General features: G+C 47.6%; 1 protein-coding gene across 1 annotated transcript in view; it reads left to right on the top strand.

Annotated features, from left to right (window-relative positions):
- Positions 1–21,590, top strand: part of LOC139686018 (LIM/homeobox protein Lhx5-like) — a 217,252-nt gene that overhangs the window by 103,594 nt on the left and 92,068 nt on the right. The window contains exon 3 of the mRNA XM_071583115.1: positions 19,821–19,838. Coding sequence (XP_071439216.1) covers positions 19,821–19,838 — 18 coding nt within the window. The remainder of the gene's footprint in view (positions 1–19,820; positions 19,839–21,590) is intronic.

The raw sequence follows: 21,590 nt of genomic DNA, 5'->3' as shown, positions 1-21,590 counted from the left end.
GGCGTTACGATCGCTCGTGAGATGGCCCCTGGGGGACGGTGTATCCTCGCGGCCTCTCAAATTGCGTGGCGGGGGAAAGGAGGCGGCACTGAATCCGTGGGCGTCCTTCTGCTCTCCGCTCTTTCATTATTCCGGGGACAGAATGGAAGGCGTCTTCTCAGTCGGGCATTTACAACGTTTCAATGCCCCCCGGGGCAGGTAGGCAGGCAGGGGCTGGCACGTTCGGGGGGCGGAAGGGCGTCCGCTCGAGAAGGGGCGGGTGCACTACCGGGAATAAAAGAGGGCATGTGCGAACGCGGGGGCCGGCAATGGCAATGGGAGTGTCCCAGCCGCCCCCAAGCATCCTTCCCGTCACGCCCTCTACTCCACGCCCTCCGGAGGCAGCACCGCCGACGAAGCCAGGGGCGGCGGGGGCAAAGGCGAGCTCGAATCAATTCAAACGCCCAACTCGCCCCAATGGGAAGCTCGAAAATTGACCAAATACGGATATGTATAGCAACTGAGTTTGTGTCGTTATCCGTGACTACTTTGATTCATTTCCACCAGGTTTATACCTGACGATAGATAAAAATTTTCTTTATTTGTGATTTTCATTATTTCAGGGTGATTTTAATTGATTAATTAGATTCCAATTTGGAGACCACAAAAATTTGAGCAAAGGTTTGCAATGGTATAAATTTACTTTAAAAATTTTGGTTTTCTTTCAGTTTTTTCCATTTATTTGGCAATGAATCACTCAGCTCTTAATTTGTTTAGTTTTCACATCAATAAAACACGTATTCTTTGTATAAATATCTATATCACTGCGCATTTAGGCGAACGCAAAGCGATCGACTGCCGGCCAACGCAGCCACGGCGCAGTGTGCGAATGATCTCTGTTGATTGGCGTGCGTGTGATCGGCGCATTCCACACCATTCGGTGTCCCACACGGACGACGGGGGAGCGAGGAGCGAAGGCCGGCGGCACCCTGAGTGGCTCAGTCTGTTAATGGACCGCTCTCTCACACATGATTGGCAAAGAAAGAATGAATTATGGTTTTGAAATTATATTTCTAGATCGAAGAATAATTGCCATGAGTGGATGAGGAGGAAATTGCAAATTGTTGCCAAGAGAGGTGTTCGCGTCGCTACAAATTGTACGCTAAACCCATATGAGTCTACTTTACGTTTAAAATGCACCATCCCTCGAGTCTTCACTCAATTTGGATGTTCATCATTTGGCGATTGATGGTGCATATGAACTGTAGTATGCCGACCTCGCAAAACTAAGTGTTATAATTTGGAATGAGTAAAAATAAATATTAGTAATTCTTGGCATACTTGTTTAAAGTAGGCCCAAGTAGTCTTTCGGAAAATGTTAGGACGGATATTTATTTAATTTACCTTGTGACAGTGACCAAAAAGAATAATAACCAAATGAGTCTTTTTAAATAACTTCACTGCAACAATTTCAGAGTGTAAAAATCATTCGTCTTGATTGGTATTCAAACCCGGATCCCTCGATTTCCGGCCCAGGACTTTAGCCAGTTAAGCTATCGAGGCGTCCTCTTAAACTCAGAAATGGTTTTTGAATCCCGATCAAGGCGAATGATTTTTACATTCTGAAATTATTACAGTGAAATGCACATTAACGGATGACTCCATTTAAAATTACTGTTGCGGCATCTCCCGCAGTTCCTTGGAATTTAACATCTTTACGTTAAAGTGTTATACATTTTTAATATCAAATCAGGTCAATTTAATTGGGTTAACCCGCTTAAACTAATTCTTATTAGCCATATTTGCGGATTCGATACCCCTCGCAGATTTGAAAGCGATCCGTCCTGTAGGGGATTTTATTGGCTATTCGTGCTTAGGAAGCCCTATTAGTCAACCGCGGATTCAATAATATGCATATCCGGCCACAGGGGGCCGCCGCGTCCCCAGATAGATGTCCGGTGCGCCTTCACGCAACAGCACCGCGGTGAACGATGGTGCTCCCCCTTCCCTCCCTTCACCCTTTTCAACGCCGACCTGGAGGGCATGGCCGAGGGTGGGGCGGCGGCCGCTGCGTAGTCGCTCGGCTCGGAAGCACGGCGATAAATCGAAAAGCCGCATCCGGTGAATTTTACGCCTGCTTATCCCCATTAAAGACACGGCCCACGGGCCCGGGGGACTTTTTTGTCCCGGTGCCATTCCGTGAAAAAGCTGCGGTCGTCGATCTGTGCTCTCGCCTTAGTTCTACAGTTTCCACTCGACCCCCCCCCCTCCACCCTCTTCCCGCCTCCGTCTCCGCTTATGCCCCGCACCCCCTGCCACTTCCTCCGCTCCAGTTTTTGCCGCCCGCACACTCCGGTGGGAGAGTGGGGCAGGCAAAATTAAATCGGGCGTGCTGTTGTTCCTGTTGAAAAAAGGGCACCAGTCCGCCGGAACTACGTAAATGCCGCCGCCGCTGCTGCTTCGAGGATTCGGACAGGGGCGGGTTCCGGTCTTCATGCGCGAACTCCGGTTCCCTTGAAACCGTCTCGCTCTAGTTTGCTGCGTCAACGAAGGCAGTCAGGGGAGCAGAGGTGTGGCGCTTTGAAGACGACGAAAATGGACTATTGTCGAAATATGCCCAAGAAAGAATCAGTCGGAGGGATTTTACTGGGGAAGCAAGCGTCTGGGATCGCGGACAGGGGCGTGCTGTAAGGCGGTCATTGAACGGGGGGGGATGAACTCTCATCGTGAAGGCACTTTCTGGAACTAGAGATCGGAACGACACCAGAATGGTGATGTGGGATACACCACGACGTGTCGGAAGTTTAGACCGCAACGATGAAATGAGACAGCTGCCTGGACTGCATCTGACCGGGGCACCATTTAGATGACCTTCGCCCGAATGAATGGGCAACTTCACCGAATCGAGATAACTCACTTCAGCATTCGTAATTGTCGACATGTTTCGCCGTCGATGGCGTGAAGGTTCCCGGCGCTCGCGGGCACCCGTTGCGCAGTGGCGTGTCCTGTACATCGTCCGGAAGTGGGGAAGCTCCGTGCACGTGGCGCCCCGCGAGCCTCGCGACTGCGGCCCGCTCCACTCGGCGTGTCTTCCGAATTGATGGTAACATCCCTCGAGGGGTCGTGACGCCCCCCTGGCAATTAAAGCCCCTCCTTCCCTCCCTCGCATCGTGGCCGGGTTACGCAGTTCGGTTCTCCGAATCCGGGAGAGGTCACAGTCGTGACTCCCGGGGGCGGGCCGCGCATCGGTGCCTCGCGGGTCTCGTCAATAATGGGTGTAAGTGAACTCTTCACCCTCCCTATTTTCGGAAGACTTCGCGGGCACCACCGGGAGACATGCGATGTTGGTGTCGGCTGGGGTTTTTCTGGTGTCATTATGATGGGCACGCACGGCGTGCAGTGGTCTCTCCGCCGAGTTGAACGACGGGGAAGGGAATTCCACTAATCGAGGACTCTTCGCTGCGGTAAGGAGGTTTAAATGATGAGCGAGAGAAACCGAATGAAGTACTTCACGACTGCTTATCTCCGCATCGAATGCCTATTTTTATTTGAAGCAGTTTTATATATATATATACACGAGGGTCATCCGGAAAGTAGTACCCGTTCGTGCCGCATGAAGTGCTGACGACGCGAGTAGCCGCTGGACGAGGTCAGATAGCTTCAGTGGCTTGTCTGCCTTCTCTGAGCCAAGTTGCGTGACGCTAGCATTGCCTGTGTTGTTTCTGTGATTGTTTACAATGTTTAAAAAAATTGAGAACGCCGCCAGTTGTGAAGTGAGGGCAGTGATTAAATTCCTCAATGCAAGAAACGTTCGCCCATGTGATATTCATCGCCAATTAAAGGAGGTGTATGGAGACAATGTAATGGACGAGTCGTCTGTTCGGCGGTGGTGTCGCAACTTCAACATGGGGAGGGGGAACACACACGACGATGAGCGTTCGGGGAGACCGTCTGTCATTACAGACCAACTGGTGAGCTCAGTTGACGAATTCGTGAGGAACGATCGGCGCGTCACAATTGATGACATCTGTGAGCATTTTCCCAATGTTTCTCGAACAATTGTTCATGAAATTGTTAAACACCATCTGCATTATGCAAAAATTTGTGCAAGATGGGTCCCTCGCGTATCTCAATGAGCTGGCGGCGAAGGACTATGCAGCAGGAATACAGAAACTTGTCACACGTTATGACAAATGCCTTAATTTGCTTGGAGATTATGTTGAGAAGTAGTTTAAAGTATCCTCTTTCAAATAAAATTTTTTATGTTAGTTAATATTTACTTTTGTCTTTTTATTTCACGAACGGGTACTACTTTCCGGATGACCCTCGTACTTCCATGGAAAGTAAATATTCGGTGGAGTTGACAGTGGATTTTTGGAGTGCTGAGCAAAGAAGTGCTCTCCAATATTCTGATAGTTTATTTATGATTCAAATATTTTCATTGCCTTCATTAAGTGGTTAATCAAGTTAGAATGGCTAATTAAAATCGGTTAATTTCATAGAAATCCCCGGGAGTATTGTCTCAGTCAGAGCGTTTGTTAGAATATAGGGAGGGAACGACTAACCGTAGGGTATTCGAGGCTCATGAAATTATTTTCGACTTCCGGTTAACAAATACTCCCTCGGGCGTCGAAGCCTCTTCTGCGGTGCAGGAGAGAGGGGCTGTGGCGCTCGGCGATGCCCGTAGCTCCGCCCACGCATATTTGATTGCTCCGCTTGCTTTATCCGTTGTGGACAGCGAGCGACAGTTACAGTCTCTCCTCCTTCGAGTGACAATCTGTGAGATCGATACACCAATCACAAGAGCAGGGCTCTTAATGACGGGCACCTCGAGGTTCATATTTGTATTTTATTGATGGGGTTGAATTGATTAATAGCCTTTTGTTCGTTCATTAGCCTGTTATTCAGAGATTCGTTGACCATAGGGCCATCCTACCTGTTTCATGATAATTCTCATACGCCAGCCATCACCTCCATTCAGCATCCCTCTTCTATCGGCACTCCGTCCCTCCCTCGACCTTCCTCCACAAACCTCTTTTCTTGCAAATACTTCGTGAATAACGCGTACCCTTGTAATCATTCTTATTGTCTTTACCGATTGACTCCCCATCTGCACTTTTCCTACGTCTGCTCTTTTGATAAGCTCCAAATTGTTGAATATTTTAGCAGAGGCAAATTATCAATATCATTCGTTTAATAATCAGTTTCACGTGATTCACTTGGAAGATCAACTCAGCGGCGCGTGGGCCGCGGGACGAGTGCTCTTGCGTTTTGATGCTTGCGTTCGACGGAGGCATTCCGGGCGACGAATGATTCGCCTCTGCTCCCCCCCCCATTCCCCATCGGCCTCCCATGCCGAGCGACGCCCTTTGCCGGAAAGAATCCCACCCCCCACGGTTCGAGATCTGTCATCAGTACCCCAGGGAGCTATTCATCATGAAGCTGGCCGACAATGCCCTCTTCCCGGCGGGTGGAACCCCCACCCCACCCCGCGGACGACCCCTCGCCGACCCCCCTTTCGAGAGGGCACCCCCTCCGAGGGCACACAAGCGCCCGCCGATCCTTACTGCCCTAAAGCTCGATTCGCGATCGGCGTCTCCTCAATCCTCATCAACGGTGACCGGGAGGGGGGGCGGACGTCAGCGGCCCGCCCGCCTTTCAAGGGGACGCAACAGTTGATCGCTGCGCCCGGTCAACAACTCTCGAAACCCGTAATGAATAATCTCACCAGCTTCCAAAGTAACTCCCTTTCCCTTCCAATTTGTAATTTCCGAGTCGGAAATTCTCATCGAGTCACGCTTGGCCACGCGTTCAGTTTTTCAAGAAACCAGTCAGAGGGAGAATTGCGACGTGCTCCAAGCGGGAGTCGAACAGTGGCTCAGAAAATTAAATGACCGAGGGCGATTCCATTGTTGCGGAGTTTACGAGAAATCTGTTCATACGATGCGGTAACCTCACTGAGAAAAGTGTGTTCCAAATGTGTGTGCGTGTGTGCATGCTCGTGAGTGCGTGTGTACATGCAAGTGCATCTATACATTTGGTAGTCATCCGGCAAGGGTCGGAGTTTGATGGACACAGCCAATGCAAGGGCAGAGCGGCACATTTTCTGGACTCCCCTCACAAAAAAAACACAACCTGGCATCGGGTACTACAGTAAGTTCCTCTTCATTTCCGCATACTTCCTTCCTCCTTTCATCTGGTCACAACACCCTTATCCCCTAATTCTGGATCTTCCTCGTTTGCCTAACTTTCTCTCTTCCTAACATGTTGAAGACTGCTCAACAGTCTTCAACATCTTATAATACTCTGCATCAATTTTTCCAGCCTCCGGATTTCTCCCAACCATCCCCTCTCCTCGCCCACCATACCTAGCACTTCCACGTTTGTTTTCCTTTCCGTCCACTTCAACTTCTCCATCCTTCTACACACCCACATTTCAAAGGTCCCCTATCCACGCCTATCATCCTGCTTCAATGACCATTTTTCCGCGCCGTACACAATCAAGCTCCATATCAAGGTTTTCACGGGGAATACTTCCGATTGCGGAGAATGTGTGGAACGGGAGAGCTCTCTGGGAGTGCGAAAGGGGAGCAGATGACCACCACAAACACACTCTCTCTGTCTCTGGGCGGTGGTGCGGGGGTGGCCGGCTGATCCTCGGCATCGCTTGAGACCTTCCTCGACGCGACCGGATCGTTAAGCCGCCTCATTCCATCAGTTTCATTGAAAACATTGAAGAGGAGGCGGGCACACTCTCTTTGGCGCGGTGTCCGGGAGTCACGAGGAAGAAATAAGTCAATTTCCGAGGTGGAGAGAGAGAGAGAGAGAGAGGCGCCACTCCCCCCGGCCCCCCTTCCCCTCCGTCGCCGGGGGAACCCAATCGCCGCGCACGCATGGCATTGTTTCGGGAAGCGGTCGAGTGCGTTGTTGTTGCACCCTCGAGGGCTCCCCCCCCCACCCGCGGCCATTGTTCCCTTCCGCCCCTCGAGTGGTGGTGGGAAAGGGCCCAGCTGCTCTCTCTCTCCCTCCCTGGTGCACGGCCGGGATCCGACCCCTCCCCCCGGAAGGGGTCGGGAACGCACCGGAGGGGCGCGACTCAAGCACTCCTGCACACTCGCCCCCCCTCTCTCTCTTGGGGTGGGTGGCATTCATCACCCCGCCGGCCCCAAAAGGGGGGGAATTGCCCCCTTTTGTCCAAGTGGTGATTTCCTCCCCGAACCCGTGATCCCTTCCCGCCCTCCACGAGCGACCGATTTCCACGTTGATCCCCGGGGGGGGTGGGGAATGTTTGCGTCGGAGCGGGTGGTGCTGGCTTCACTGGACTCGAGGGGGGGTGCCCCACGTATTCCTCCCTTTAAATTGACTCAAACTCCCTCTTGTGGGATGGCGAGACTCGCTCGGGAGAGCGATTCCTTCCATTTTTCCGCAAACGATGGAAAGAGGTGAAAGGGTGTTGATTGGTGCCCATCCAGTGATTTCGCTCCTTCGGGATGGCCCTCAGACAATGAATGGGCCCTACTGGGGTCACCTACCACACTTCTCCATGCGCGTCGGTTACTAAGCTTCTCTGGATGTCACTCAAATAAAATGCTGGCATCTATCCTTCCCTTCGCTTTCTCCCCGATCCAGTGATCGCTTGGCACGCGGTCGGAATCGCCCTCCGCTGACCCTTCCCCGCCTCCAGATAACTCCTCGCCTCCCTGCTCGCTGCATCCGTCCTCGTTCTCCCCTCTGACCATCACATTCTCCTCTCAATATCACTCTTCAACATTCCTTTGCCGCCCGATAACCCCTTCTTCTATTTCCCTCACTTGTTGGAATTTGTTTGGACAACCTTATCTCCTCCCCTGCCATTGAACCACAACTCTGATTGTTTTCATTTATGTCCATTACATTTTTCCCATTCTTCTCCACACCCATATATCCGAAGGTTCCTATCTACCCTTAAGATCCATCCTTCACGACCAAGTTTCCGAGATGTGGAAAACTATTTCTCACGAATATACTGTCTCATTTAATTGTCCTTATCTTCTCTATCTGGCGTCCATGAAATCAACTTTCGTTCGCCTTGCGTTAGCTTCTTTCGCTGACGCGGTTATTCTTTAGAGTCGTTGCCCGTTCTTCTCCGGAACGATTCCAGAGGTATCCAGAGGAATCATATTTACTATGATCAATGTTTTCCAATCACAAGTTTTAGCCGACCCTTCCTATTTCTCGAGGACCTCATCTCACCTTCACTAGCTCCTCATTTTTCTAATGCTATCCACACAATCTGTGCTCTCGGCGATGATTGTTTGTAATCGCTTGGCCGACAGTTATTTTCATTCAGAATGCAACTGATTGCATCATAACCCGAAGAAGTGGCTTGCGACTGCAGTTGCTATCAATATGCATGTATTACCATTGCACATTTTTCGTCAATTCATGTTTTTTCCCCTCCAAACAAGCCTTCCTACAGTGGGCACAATTATTTGAGCAACCTATATTCGAGGACCGGGCAGTGACCACATTGAGAGACGTGGTAAGAATTCAGCAACACTTACGAGTATCTGGAATAATCATCATTTCCTTTCCTTTTAATGGAGGCAAGTGTTAACACTTGCCTCCATTAAAGCTTTGGTAGATTTTGAAATCGAAGATTAGCGAGAGTAAAACGAAGGTACTTGGCAATAGGAACGAAAGTTGAAATAGTTAAAACTGATATAAAACTAGGAGTACCATCTTGGACTAGATGGACATTTTCTGATACACGGAGATCATCATCAATAGCGATAATACAGAGGGAAAAATAATAATAGCTTTGGTAAAACAATCACTCAAAAACGAAGATAATTTAATGATGAATAATCACATAAGCTTGAAGGCTGGGAAAGTGTTCTCAAATTGCTTTGCATGGAGACTGTCAACGGACGGGATGTGAGACGTGGACCATCGGAAAAGGGAGAGAGGGAATGCGCTGGAGTAAGACGGAATGTGGATGTTTGCTTGCAGGCGAGGACAAGGCGGAGAGGTGGAAGAAGCGAAGAGCAAGAGTAGAGGGAGAGAGAAAATATGGCTTTTAATAACAATAATAAAGAAGAAAGGGAAAACTGATATCTGGTAGGAGGCATGTACTCAGGCGAACATTATCGATTCTTGACGACCGTAATGGATGGAGATGTGGCCGGGTAGGGCAGTCCAAGCGGGCGCGGCGAAGCGGCGGTCTTCGAGAGAAAATGAATGCAGAGGACCTCTTCATCGCATCGCAGCTTGGAGGTAGCGGGACGTAGAGAGACGAGCAGGGGCGTAGAGAGGGAGACGCGAGGGAGGCTGAATATGACCGGAGCACCAAACATACACATTATTAAATACAGCTGTATTCTCGCAGTCAAGGCAAAAATAATGAACCAAGAAAACTATAAGTTATGCTTTTCAATGCAAATATTTCAGAGCAAACAAATAAATTGACCGGGATTTGAACCCGGATCCCTCAACGTCCAGCCGAGTACTTTAGCCAGTTAATCTATGAAGGCGTCATCTTTAGCTCTGAAATTTCAATATGGTTGAACTCTGACATACTTATAACTCCGGAATGCTGCTGCGGTATCTCCCGCAGTTTCTTGGTATATACGAGGGTCATCCGGAAAGTAGTACCCGTTCGTGAAATAAAGACACAAAAGTAAATATTAACAAACATAAAAAATTTTATTTGAAAGAGGATACTTTAAACTACTTCTCAACATAATCTCCAAGCAAATTAAGGCATTTGTCATAACGTGTGACAAGTTTCTGTATTCCTGCTGCATAGTCCTTCGCCGCCAGCTCATTGAGATACGCGAGGGACCCATCTTGCACAAATTTTTGCATAATGCAGATGGTGTTTAACAATTTCATGAACAATTGTTCGAGAAACATTGGGAAAATGCTCACAGATGTCATCAATTGTGACGCGCCGATCGTTCCTCACGAATTCGTCAACTGAGCTCACCAGTTGGTCTGTAATGACAGACGGTCTCTCCGAACGCTCATCGTCGTGTGTGTTCCCCCTCCCCATGTTGAAGTTGCGACACCACCGCCGAACAGACGACTCGTCCATTACATTGTCTCCATACACCTCCTTTAATTGGCGATGAATATCACATGGGCGAACGTTTCTTGCATTGAGGAATTTAATCACTGCCCTCACTTCACAACTGGCGGCGTTCTCAATTTTTTTAAACATTGTAAACAATCACAGAAACAACACAGGCAATGCTAGCGTCACGCAACTTGGCTCAGAGAAGGCAGACAAGCCACTGAAGCTATCTGACCTCGTCCAGCGGCTACTCGCGTCGTCAGCACTTCATGCGGCACGAACGGGTACTACTTTCCGGATGACCCTCGTAGTATACCATTCTGCTGGTTTTTTAACACGATGATTGAAATATTCCTTGATTATTCCTTCAATTAAATGGCGCTTCGAATGTAATTCTTAAAAAAATTAAATCGTTCCTAGTGCTTCGTGAAATGGAATAAGGAATAACTATTGGCATCCGACGCTTTTTACGAAGTCTGCGTGAGTTGTTTCAATATGTACATGCATTCGCCATCAGTCGGACTTCGCCTCCGACTGTGAGATTGGCGGGATATTTCGATCCGCGAATGATTCACGAGAGACACGGACACGCAGTTGTTTCCTCAACATCAGCGTCGCTTAAGTTATTCCACGCGATGGATGGAACACGTTGAACACGCGTGCGTTTCGCGCGCCCGAAGGAGGCAATCCCGAGCCGTGCGTTAATCCCCCGAGGAAGGGCTCGTGTCGTACGCGGGGGCTGTTCCGGTGGGGGTCAGTTTGTTTGCGGGGGTGGGGCGGAGGGTGGGTTTGCTTCGAATGGAGGGGCGAGGCGGGGGCAACTGGCCAGGGCAGCGACGGCTGATAAGGTTTTTACGAGCGGTGGACGATTAAACATGAAAATGAGCGAGGATCCACCTCCCAGGGCCGCCTCTTCCCCGACGGACTCCCTTCCAATGGAAAGGATTATGCAATCATTGCCGGTGGCCTTCTTAGGATGAACATATCACCCTTCTACAAAGAGTGGAACCTAAAAATATTGTTTGCGCCATTCAGTGCCCCTAACGAAAAATGAAATATCTTGAACTGAGTCTACCATGAAATCAGAATGCGTACTAAAAGGTGTGAAGAATGCAATAACCTAGGATAATAAATTACGCACAATGGTTATATACATATACAAGGTTTGTGCAAAAATTATCGATAACAATATTTTCCTGACGTGTGTGCGTGAAGTGCTGAATTCAGCTGACCGTCGTTTAAGTGTGCGCCTGATCGCAGACCGTATTGGTATTGATAGGGTTACAATGGTCAGCATTATTATTGAAAATTTGGCGATGTAAAAAATCTGCGCCACACTTGTCCTCCCGAAGGTCTTTGTACGGACGACCAAAAGAGCAGAATCGAGCGTCAATCTTTGGAAAGATCTTCTGCAAGGGCATAGCAACGATTGATTCCCCACCCTCCAAATGGGGTACCCTTACAGTCCCGACTTGGCACCAGGAGACTATTCCCTATTCCCAAAAGTGATATCCTCCCTCAAAGGACACCACCATGGAGCCCCAAGTGTCATCAAAGAAGCTTCCACGCGTACCCTTGAGGACCTTCCGGAATCCACCTTCCAGGGAGCCCTCGGGTCGCGGAAAAGCCGCTCTGGCAAAAGTGTGTGCCGACGCTCCAGGGATGATGTACTTGGAAGAATTTTGAGTTATTTTAGCAATATCTGAATTAAATCCGTATTTCCGAAATTCTTCCCGATACTTTTGTGTAAACCACGCATGAGGCAGTAAGTAATAGCTGCGAATGATCAAGGTAGACGAGCGATATCCGAAATGGATAGCATCCTTTCGGACAACAGTATATCATAGGTAAACAAGAAGCCGTAAATAAACAATGCCGTAATGAAAGGAGTTACAACATCTGGGGTCTGGCAACTGCAGGAAATAATGTACTTTAAAATATGTAACATTCTGAGGAGGTGGATTTTTGCAGGGGATAGGCTCGTATCTCTGGAATGGAAAAGATCCGAAATGCATGAATGAAAGAACCGAAATATTGCGTGTATCGGATGATATCCGCACAAAACAATAGGAATCGCAAATGGAGCGAATGCAAGAAGAAATGTTTCCAAACAAGTGTCAATCTGACGGCCTGCGGGGAGAAGGGGCTGATATGCAGCTGGGGATGTGAGCAGTGCTGGGAAGGGAAGGGATGTGGCGGGGCAGAAGGAGCCAAAACGTGTCGGGAGGGCAGAGACGGCTAAGAGGGGCTGCATAGGGCACTTGTTGCTGGTCGTCAGCGATTAATTATTCTTCAGGACCACCGAAATGACTCGCCTCGCTTTCCACGGCTTACGATTGCTTCGGTAAGTAGAGTGCAAGAGCATACGAAGTGGAAGGCATCTGCCCACTACTTTTGCATAGTAACTGCATCGAAACTAAACAGTCTTCCTTTTAGTAACTGCGTCAAGTTTAGAAGTATTTCTGAAGGAATAGAGATGTGTCTCACAGAAAGCATCTGAGTGAAAAAAGAAATAATTTGAACTTACTTGCACGACATTTGTCTTAAGTATAACATCTCTTTTAGGACGTCCACATTAAGGGAGTTTGTAATTTTCCACGCACGCAATCCACACACACAACTCCGCGGGAGTGAAGCCTGAAAGTGTCAAGTAGTATATCTTTTAGGAATTTAAAAAAATCACTATCGTAAGATTTTTTAAATTTTAATGATGAAAATTTGGGGTTTATAAAAACAATAGCATATATTTAGGAGGGGACAGGGTATTATGAGTGATGAATTTCGCGTAGATATCTATTAAATAATTGCTCAAAAGAGGAGCGATGTAAGGCATTAAAGAAATGGAATGCACTTGTGCATTAAACTCTCGAGAATGGACGGAGGCGTCGCTCGGATGCTATCTCATGAGATGGGTATCTCCCCCCCCCCTTCTCCCCCTCTCCCCCTCCCATCCCCCGTTCCCATCTCCCCACGCCCCTCTCACCGAGGGCGGAAGTGCACGGCACTCACGTGGGCATCAAACCGCGTGCTGTGGGGTGGATGTTGAGAAATAAACATTTCTTTGGCTGGAGCAAGCGCCATTGACTCAAACTGAATGGATATTTCTCATAAAAGCGAGAGTAGCGTCAAAATATTCCCCATTTCCTTTTATCGGTGCGCGTGCATTACAATGAAATCATCACCTCCTGGTTCTTTAATATTAATTTCTTACTCTATTCCCATCTCAGATGATGGATGCGATGAAAAGGCCGTGGTATCTTTTCAAACGTTTATCTCCTCTGCCAATCTCCCCCCTCCCACCCCCCCTTGCCTCATTACATCTAAATTTTTAATTAATCGTTTGCTTCTCGCAAAGAGGCCTTGGACTTTCCAGCGATGTTTCCCGTCCATTCTTCCCGTTCACTTACGCTTTACCGTAAACTACGAGTATTCGTCCATTCTAGGGATCACTTCTTCATTTTTACCCCACGTTTCTCCACTTTTTTTTCATCATTTTCACCATCATCAGCCACTTGAAATAGAGCCATTGTCGAAGAGGAGTGAATTGCCACGAAGCAATTGCAGCCACATCCCTCAAAGAAATTATCCTCTCAACAGAAACACAAATAGGAAACCCGTTCGCTTTTCGTTGTGGACTCGGAGATCACGAACATTTCGTGGGAAACTCTTATAGTGTTGAACGCGGGAGGCACTATTTTGGAGACTTGGACAAATTGACAGACGACAAAGGCCGCACTTAGCGTGACGACAAAGGCGAAGAGGGAGGAGCGGTCCAGCGGACGATCAGGAGTGCGGACACGGCGGAGGGAGAGAGGGGCGCTCGGCTTGTGAATGGCGGGAAGGCATCTCCTGATGTTTTACACGTATGACGGACTTAATTTGCCATCCTCTCGCGGCGCGCTAAACCCAAATCTATGGCACCCTTGCACCATTGCTTCCGACTCTCCCTCCCCCACAAATCCGAAGGGGCGATCCCTGTGCCGCCGCCGCCGCATCCATAGGAGCGATCATTATTGGCGCTAGTGTGAGTTTCTTTCCATAACTGCCTCCCCCCGTCGACGCCTCTGGGCTGCTCCCGGGGCAATTGCCCATCGGCACGCCAACCGCGTTTATTGTGCCAATACGAGACGCCGCCCCCCGCCATTGAGGTCGTGGGCCGCTCGCTGCATTCATTCGACGGCCCTCGTCAATCACCTCCCGTCCCGCACGCGACCTCTTGCGCCGGCGCCCCTCCTCTTGCCTCTTATTTGCTCTCGCTCATTCTCGGCTCCGTGCATCACGCGCCATGGCGACCCCATGCGTAGAGCCAGCCTCCCGTGACCCACCCGATTACTGACTTCGCTTTTCCCCGAAAATGGTTTTTTTTTCTTTTCGTTAGCTTTTAACGAGCAAAGTATTTTCGTCTCTATCGGCGAAGATCTCCGATATAATGTTATCCCTTTGCCCTGGCCACCCCTTCCCTCCTCCACACCCTCCGCCCCCCCGGTCTACGGCGGTGAGGAGGTGGGGACCTCCACTCGGCAGTCATGCGATGACGCCCTATTGACCTCCTCGCCATATATCTGATCACATTCCTCCGTGTCCGATATACTCCCGTACTTCGACGGCGGAAATGAAATGCCGAATCCGCCATCGATTCAAATTTGGTGATGGGGAGAGAGAAGGTTGGGGGGAGGGCGGGAAGAATGAATTGAATCCGTACGACGTCAGGCGATGGGAGTAAGGAGCGCACGGGAGGGTCCGAGGCGTTCTCCATCCGAATTGGCGAATGGCACGCCCTCAGGACTTTAACGGCTTTGGCACCGTGTCGTGGTACGGTCCGGTCAAAAAATAAGCGTGGAAATTCCTCTCTCCGCTCACCTCGACTGGTGCAATTTCGTGACCTTTCGATGACGCGAAACCGTGAGTCGTGTTCTCCGTCGTCACACTGCAGTTTATATACTTCTTCTTCTCACGAAACTTACCTGGTGATTTTAATTTATATTATATTCTTCGTAGAAACTATAAGACACTCTTCTAAAACTGACGGAGGTCAGTTGAAGAAGAGTGTCTTATGCGGGAGAATGAATTGTGCGCCCAATGTGGCACGGGGAGAAATGGGTGGGGAATCGGTGGTACGGGCACTTGGGCAACCACGCGGTGCTAAAAATCGAGGGGAGAGGGGGGGCAGTCGCCCCGGACGACGGCTCCTGGTGGCCGGATGGCGCTTGCAGCCGGGCGCCCCCCCATTTTTAACCCGCTCGCGAGTTTTTCCCTCCCAATGTGCATACGATTCAAAAAGCATTCGAACTCCGAAGAAATGTGTCATCCATTCGAGCCTGAGCAGTGCGGATTCATTTTGAGGAAGACTCGCCGTCATTTCGAGTTCGGGGCTTCGAGATTTCGCTGAACGCTTCTCTCGAGGCCAAAAGCGATCACGGTTCACGGAACACGTACCTGCCTCTCGTCTTATCGATCACTGCTTTGAGTTCGGAATGCCAGCCCTCCATGTTCCCTCCCCGCAGTGAGGCGTTCTCTACGTAACATGCCCTTGTGCCATTCAAGTTGCACCGAGTGCATCACTGCCTCAGTCAGCATTGGTTCCGGGGGAGACGGAATTCGAAATGCTCGCGTGCCTCCAACGGCTCTCCCGATACGAGAGGCACGGGGAATGCGGTCAGACCGTGCGCGCCTTGACCCACTCGGGACTTAGAAAATACGAGCATAATAATAGCATTAAAAAAATAAAATAACCAAAAAGAATAATTAATTATTTTTAAAAATTATACGAAAAAATATCATTATTATTGGTAAACGATGAGGAATTAATAAGTGTCCGCAATTGCCTTAGTTTACAAGCATCCTAACTAACCACTGTTCCTAAACGAAATTAAATCGTATTAATAGTGTTAAATAGAATGCAAGCATCCTAATAAAAAATAAATTCTTCCATTCCTAATTTGTCGCTACTCTATGTTAGTCTTGACTTATTTTTCTCGCGAACACCGCGGCACAATTTGCTCCGCACGCACTCATCCCTATTGAGTGAAAACACTGTCAGAGGTGGATATTTTGCCATTTGCCCCTCGGACTGGCTTCGGCATCAGACCGGGGGCGTCCTGGTGGACAGTGGTCGAAAACGCCTGACCATCACTGAGCGTGAGTGTGCGTGCTTCTTCTGCCTTCGAGCCCCCCCCCCCCTGGGGTCGGCCGCCCGATTCGGCTCGTGCCCGACGCAGGACGGGGGGGGGGCATTTCCTCTGCGCCCCCCCCCCAGCCCGTCGCCGAGGCGCCCGTGGGAGATGGTCGCCGCAATCGGAGTCGTCGTCTTCGATAAGGATTCGCGTGTCTGATAGGGAAGTGAAATAGGTCAGGAAAATTCCATTTACTGCGGCGGAAAAAAAGGAGTCGCTCGCTCGTATCGACTCGAGATAAATTCTCATGTCGTTCGCTCGGCTAATCTTATCTCGCGGTGTCCCGCACGGGAGGCGCTATTAAATTTTGGGCGCCGGCCGTGCACAGTGCTTTCGTGCGCGCACCAGACGCAGGCACCCGGAAGGCGGCGTGCACCGAGAGTGCCGACGCCCTTCCCGCTTCCTTTGAAGGAGTAAACGACTTTTGCCTCTGAAAATTTGAAAATGCTCGATTTCCAAATAGAATTGATAAGGAGGGATTTTGTAACTCTCAAAAGTCCTATTAGACCAATTATTTTTCATACATATTCACTAGTATTTCGAGTTCTTACGGATAACACGTCCGTAAGAACGCATGGAACCGTCTAGTCGAAGTCCACAATATTTCTATGCACAGTGTGTCCCATAAGTGTTAATACTGTGGCTATGAAAGACGAAAAAAAAGAATTGCAAAAACTTTTCAACAATTTTTTATTCAAAATAGTCTCCATTAGACATAATATACATGTTGGCACGATCTTTCAGCCTTTTCATACCCTGTCAAAAACTCCTCCCTTGAAATACTGTTTAACTTTACTGTCGCGGATTCACAGTATCTCGTCTCTCGATGCAAAATGGTTCCCTTTCAAGTCCATCATATTAAATGGGAGAAGACGAATTGGCCAGGAGGACTCGAATCGGGTGTATACGGCAGCACTGGAACCATTCTTTTAGTCAAGCATTGATCGTTAATCACCGCCGTACGCACGCACAGCTTTCTTTTCTTCAAATCTTTCATTATGATGCAATGCGCGATGGTTTTGCCTATTCCAGGTAGTTCTTCTATCAACCTGCAGCTCGCATTACGGTGAAACAGCTGCGATGCCGTCGTTTATTCTTCGTGACGAATGTCCATCCGCTCCTTTCGTCTTCTTCAAACGACTCTCCATTCTCCGCAAAAAAGGCTCTGCCGCCTAAAAACAACAGCACGGGACATAATAGATCCACCGTTAGCCAATTTCAACATTGTGAACGCTCCCGTCGCACTTTTACCAGCTTCAAAGTAAAATTTAATCGGAACATGTTGTTCGTTATTTTCATTCATCATGAAATTACGACGATTCGTAGGACTTGAAACTTAGTGTGGGGCAAGAGGGAAGTTGTAGTAACTAGTAGCCTAAGATTTAATGTAGGTAAGAGCTAAAGAAGAGTAGCACCGATTTTATAGCCACAGTCTTGAAACTTATGGGACATACTGCGTTCTAGTGACTGTGTGTGTATACACACACACATATGCCATATATATTTGTATATATATATATATATATATATATATATATATATATATATATATATATATATATATATATATATATTGAAACTAAATAAGGCCGTGGGGGTGGATAACATTCCAGCGGAACTTTTGAAAGGCTTAGAAAAATGTGGGAGGAAGAGGCTATATGGGCTGATCCGTAGTATTTATGAGGAAGGAATCTGGCCGGAAGACTTTGTGAGATCAGTTTTAGTTCCTATTCCGAAAAAGGTAAAGGCTACATCATGTGAGGACTACAGGACAATAAGTTTGATATCCCAGCTAAAGTTATTCTCAGGATGATAAACAAAAGGATAGAGAGTAGGGCAAATGATTACTTTGGAGATGATCAGTTTGGGTTTAGGAAGGGGAGAGGTACGCGTGATGCCATTGCAGTAATGAGATTATTAATCGAGAGGAATATAGAACACAACCGGGAGGTATTTGCCTGTTTCGTAGATTTCGAAAAAGCGTTTGATAGAGTGAATTGGGAAAAACTAATGAGTACATTGCAGAAAATAGGAATAGATTGGAGGGAAAGGAGGCTAATCCGCAACCTGTACATGTCTCAGACTGCTCAGGTACGAGTGGGGAACGGGGAGTCCGGTTGGGCAGTGTTAGGAAGAGGTGTAAGGCTGGGTTGCCCATTATCACCGTTACTGTTCAACCTGTACGCAGAGGAAATGATTAAAGAGGCATGGGAAGAACTGGAGGTAGGAATGAAGGTGGGCGGGGAATTCGTAAAATCAGTTAGGTTTGCTGATGACCAAGCTTTAGTTTGTCAGTCAGCCAAGGGGCTGCAAGCATTGCTTAGTGAATTGGAAATTCAGTGCGACAGGTATGGGATGAGAATCAACATTAATAAAACAAAGGTTATGCGATTTTCTAGAAAGAAAAAGGCTAAGCTTAACATTAAAATAGGAGGGCAAAAACTAGAGCAGGTAGAACAGTTTACGTATCTCGGTAGTGTATTGGACCAAAACGGCCAAAGTAGTAAGGACGTAAGGAGAAGAATTGCGCTAGGCAAGGAGGCTTTCACAAGGAGGAGGGAGTTGTTGAGAGGGACGTTGAGTAAGGATGTTAAGAAAAGACTCGTAAAAACTTTGATATGGAGCGTAGCTATGTACGGCGCGGAAACGTGGTCATTGAAACAGGGGGATAGACGTAGACTGGGGGCTTTTGAAATGTGGGTGTGGAGAAGAATGGAGAAAGTGAAATGGACAGAGAAGAAAACAAACGAGGAAGTACTTGGTATGGTGGGCGAAGACAGGGGTTTGTTGGGAGAAATCCTATGGTGGCAGGAAAAGTGTCTGAAGGGGGTATTGACCGGCAGCGGGATGTTAAAGACTGTAATTGAGGGGAGAATGTTAGGCAAACGAGGAAAGAGAAAGAACAGGATAGGGATGTTGGACGGGATGAAGGGAGGAAGAAAGTACTCAGAGCTGAAGAGGGACCTGATGTAGAGTAGGATGTTGTGTTTTGCTAGGGGCCACAAATTATTTAATTGGTAATTACGTCCATCCAAAAACCTACCTTAACCGGTAGATTACCTAATAATATATGTATATATGTATATATATATATATATATATATATATATATATATATATATATATACACACACACACATATACACACAACACCTTTTGAAAGTCTCACGGGCGTGCATAATAATGTCTAACACTTAGCACTAGTGGGCACAGACGAAACACAGAAACACACAAAAAAGAGACTCACTAGTGAGCCTCTTTTTTGCCAGTACGTTAGCACCCACTTTTTTGAAGCCAGTACGTTAGCCCCCACACCATCTCGATCCCATTTTAATTTCAGCTTCAAAAATCTTTCGCCTCTTCACTTCACTCCTCTCGACCATAGTTTCCCGATGCTATTATCTCTTCCTGCCCTTTTCCAACTATTTATTGCATTCCAGTCTCAAAGATTTTAAAATTATTTTCTCCCCTTTCATTTTTTCATAACTTCTGCAAAATCGCCATACACCTACCCACTTTTTCATCATCGGAGTCTGTTATCGGCATCCGAACTTCGCTACGCTATCTTTTGATGTCATTGCTAACTTCACCATGACGATCCTTTTATTGAAGAGCTCCCAATTGTCCTTACAGTACTTTTAGGTGGTATAGTGCCCGCTTGAGCATTTCCATCCACGGATCCTCTCTCATTTTCTGTATAGTTATCGCTTCAAACGTCCACTTCTTCCGGCAATTTTTATTTTACTTGCAAAATAAGATCGTTTAGGGTTATTTATATTTTTTAATGAATGACAATGGTTTCATTATTCCTTTCTCATTGATTCACCCGCTAGTGTGCTTCTTTAAATCCGACCCTACAATTCCATTCCCACTACCGGTATTCAAGTCTATTGTATTTTTAGTCCAAAGCAAAACTTGCCCTCAGCCAGCCTCTCGTTACTCAGTTTGATTGCTCTCGATAGATCCCAAACATCACTCACGAGTTCGCAAGGTGCGTCCAAGACGTCCGTGTTCGGGCCTCTCATTTGGCACTCAGAATTCATCTCACCTCGCTTTGCTATCTCCGCCTGTTGGATTGGCATCACTTTGCGCGGATATTCACGGTGGTTGATTCGGCGGTGTGCAAATTCAACATCGAGATCTGAATCCAGGGTTCTTCTCCTGGGTCAATCACTTCAAAATCTCCTTTCCCTACTCACAAGTCTACCACCATCGGCCGTAGATCAAATGATATTCCATAAAGTTCAGTATTTATAACATTCTCAATTTAATTACAAGAGTGTACCAATAACTAGAGGAAATAATGTGTCCAGTTACGTATTGGGTTGGGGGGTGTAATCACGAGCGCATTCAGATAGCTCTCGATTGGAGTCGTATCAGGTAAAACATCTCTCGTGAGAAAGCAGGAAGGCCGAATTGGTGTCGACACTCTCCTGATATGCCACGCCCAGTAAGTATCCGCAAATATTTGAGAGAGAGAGAGATGTGATAAGAAAGTGTGTATGAGTGTGGACTTCGAAGTCTGTCTAGATGATATCGATTCTCAGTAATACGCAATAGGATGCCTCACATTTTATTCACCAACCCTTTCCCAGCCCGGCGTCATTTTAAACACTCCACGACTTTTTTTTTCAGTTTTTGTGTTTTATTTTTTGTTTTACAATGTCGAATGGGATCCTTTGTCACTATTACATATGAACATCCATATCCACACAATAACTCTCAAGCCGCCCCCAAGGGGTTTGGCAGGGGGTGTTAGGGCCCCAGTTATGCATGAGCATTTACGTGTTCATGAATAAATAAGAATGAATACATATTCGCACACACACTTTCAGGTCTATCTATATACATCATGCAATAATTGGCGTGTTTCGCTAAAACATCAAAATTATTGTTTTCAAATGCAAACATTCGGATGCGGTGGGTTGGATATCGTTGCGAGTGTGTGTGAGGAAATAACGAAAACACCCGCCCCCTCCCCTCTCTCTCCCCCTCCCCCCTCTCTCTCTCTTTCTTTTTCACTCTCCCGGTGCTGGTCGAATCTCGCTGTACCATTTGGTGCCATAACTGTTTCCCACGCAATGTGTCGCAATTAAACTCGGGCATCCTGCACATTCCTTTAAGTCTGCCTCATCTCTTCTCTCGAGTGTCCAGAGGCTCCCAACCCAATTCCTCCGACGCACTCCTTACGGCTACTCTCTTTTTGCAGCAATTTTGCACAATTCCGGAAATTTTTTTCTGAACTTTTTTTTTCAATTTTCGAATTTACGTTTTCTTTCATAGATCTTAAGTACTTACCGCGTATTTCGGCCAAATTAATGCGGTGAAACACCCGAGTATTCTCTGTTTGCTGTATTTTCCTCCAGTCTGTCTCAAAAAACCAA

This window comes from Hetaerina americana, unplaced genomic scaffold (assembly GCF_022747635.1).
Source record: "Hetaerina americana unplaced genomic scaffold, ioHetAmer1.1.p SCAF_126, whole genome shotgun sequence".
NCBI lineage: Eukaryota > Metazoa > Arthropoda > Insecta > Odonata > Calopterygidae > Hetaerina > Hetaerina americana.
This window is presented reverse-complemented; position numbering and strand designations above follow the sequence as displayed.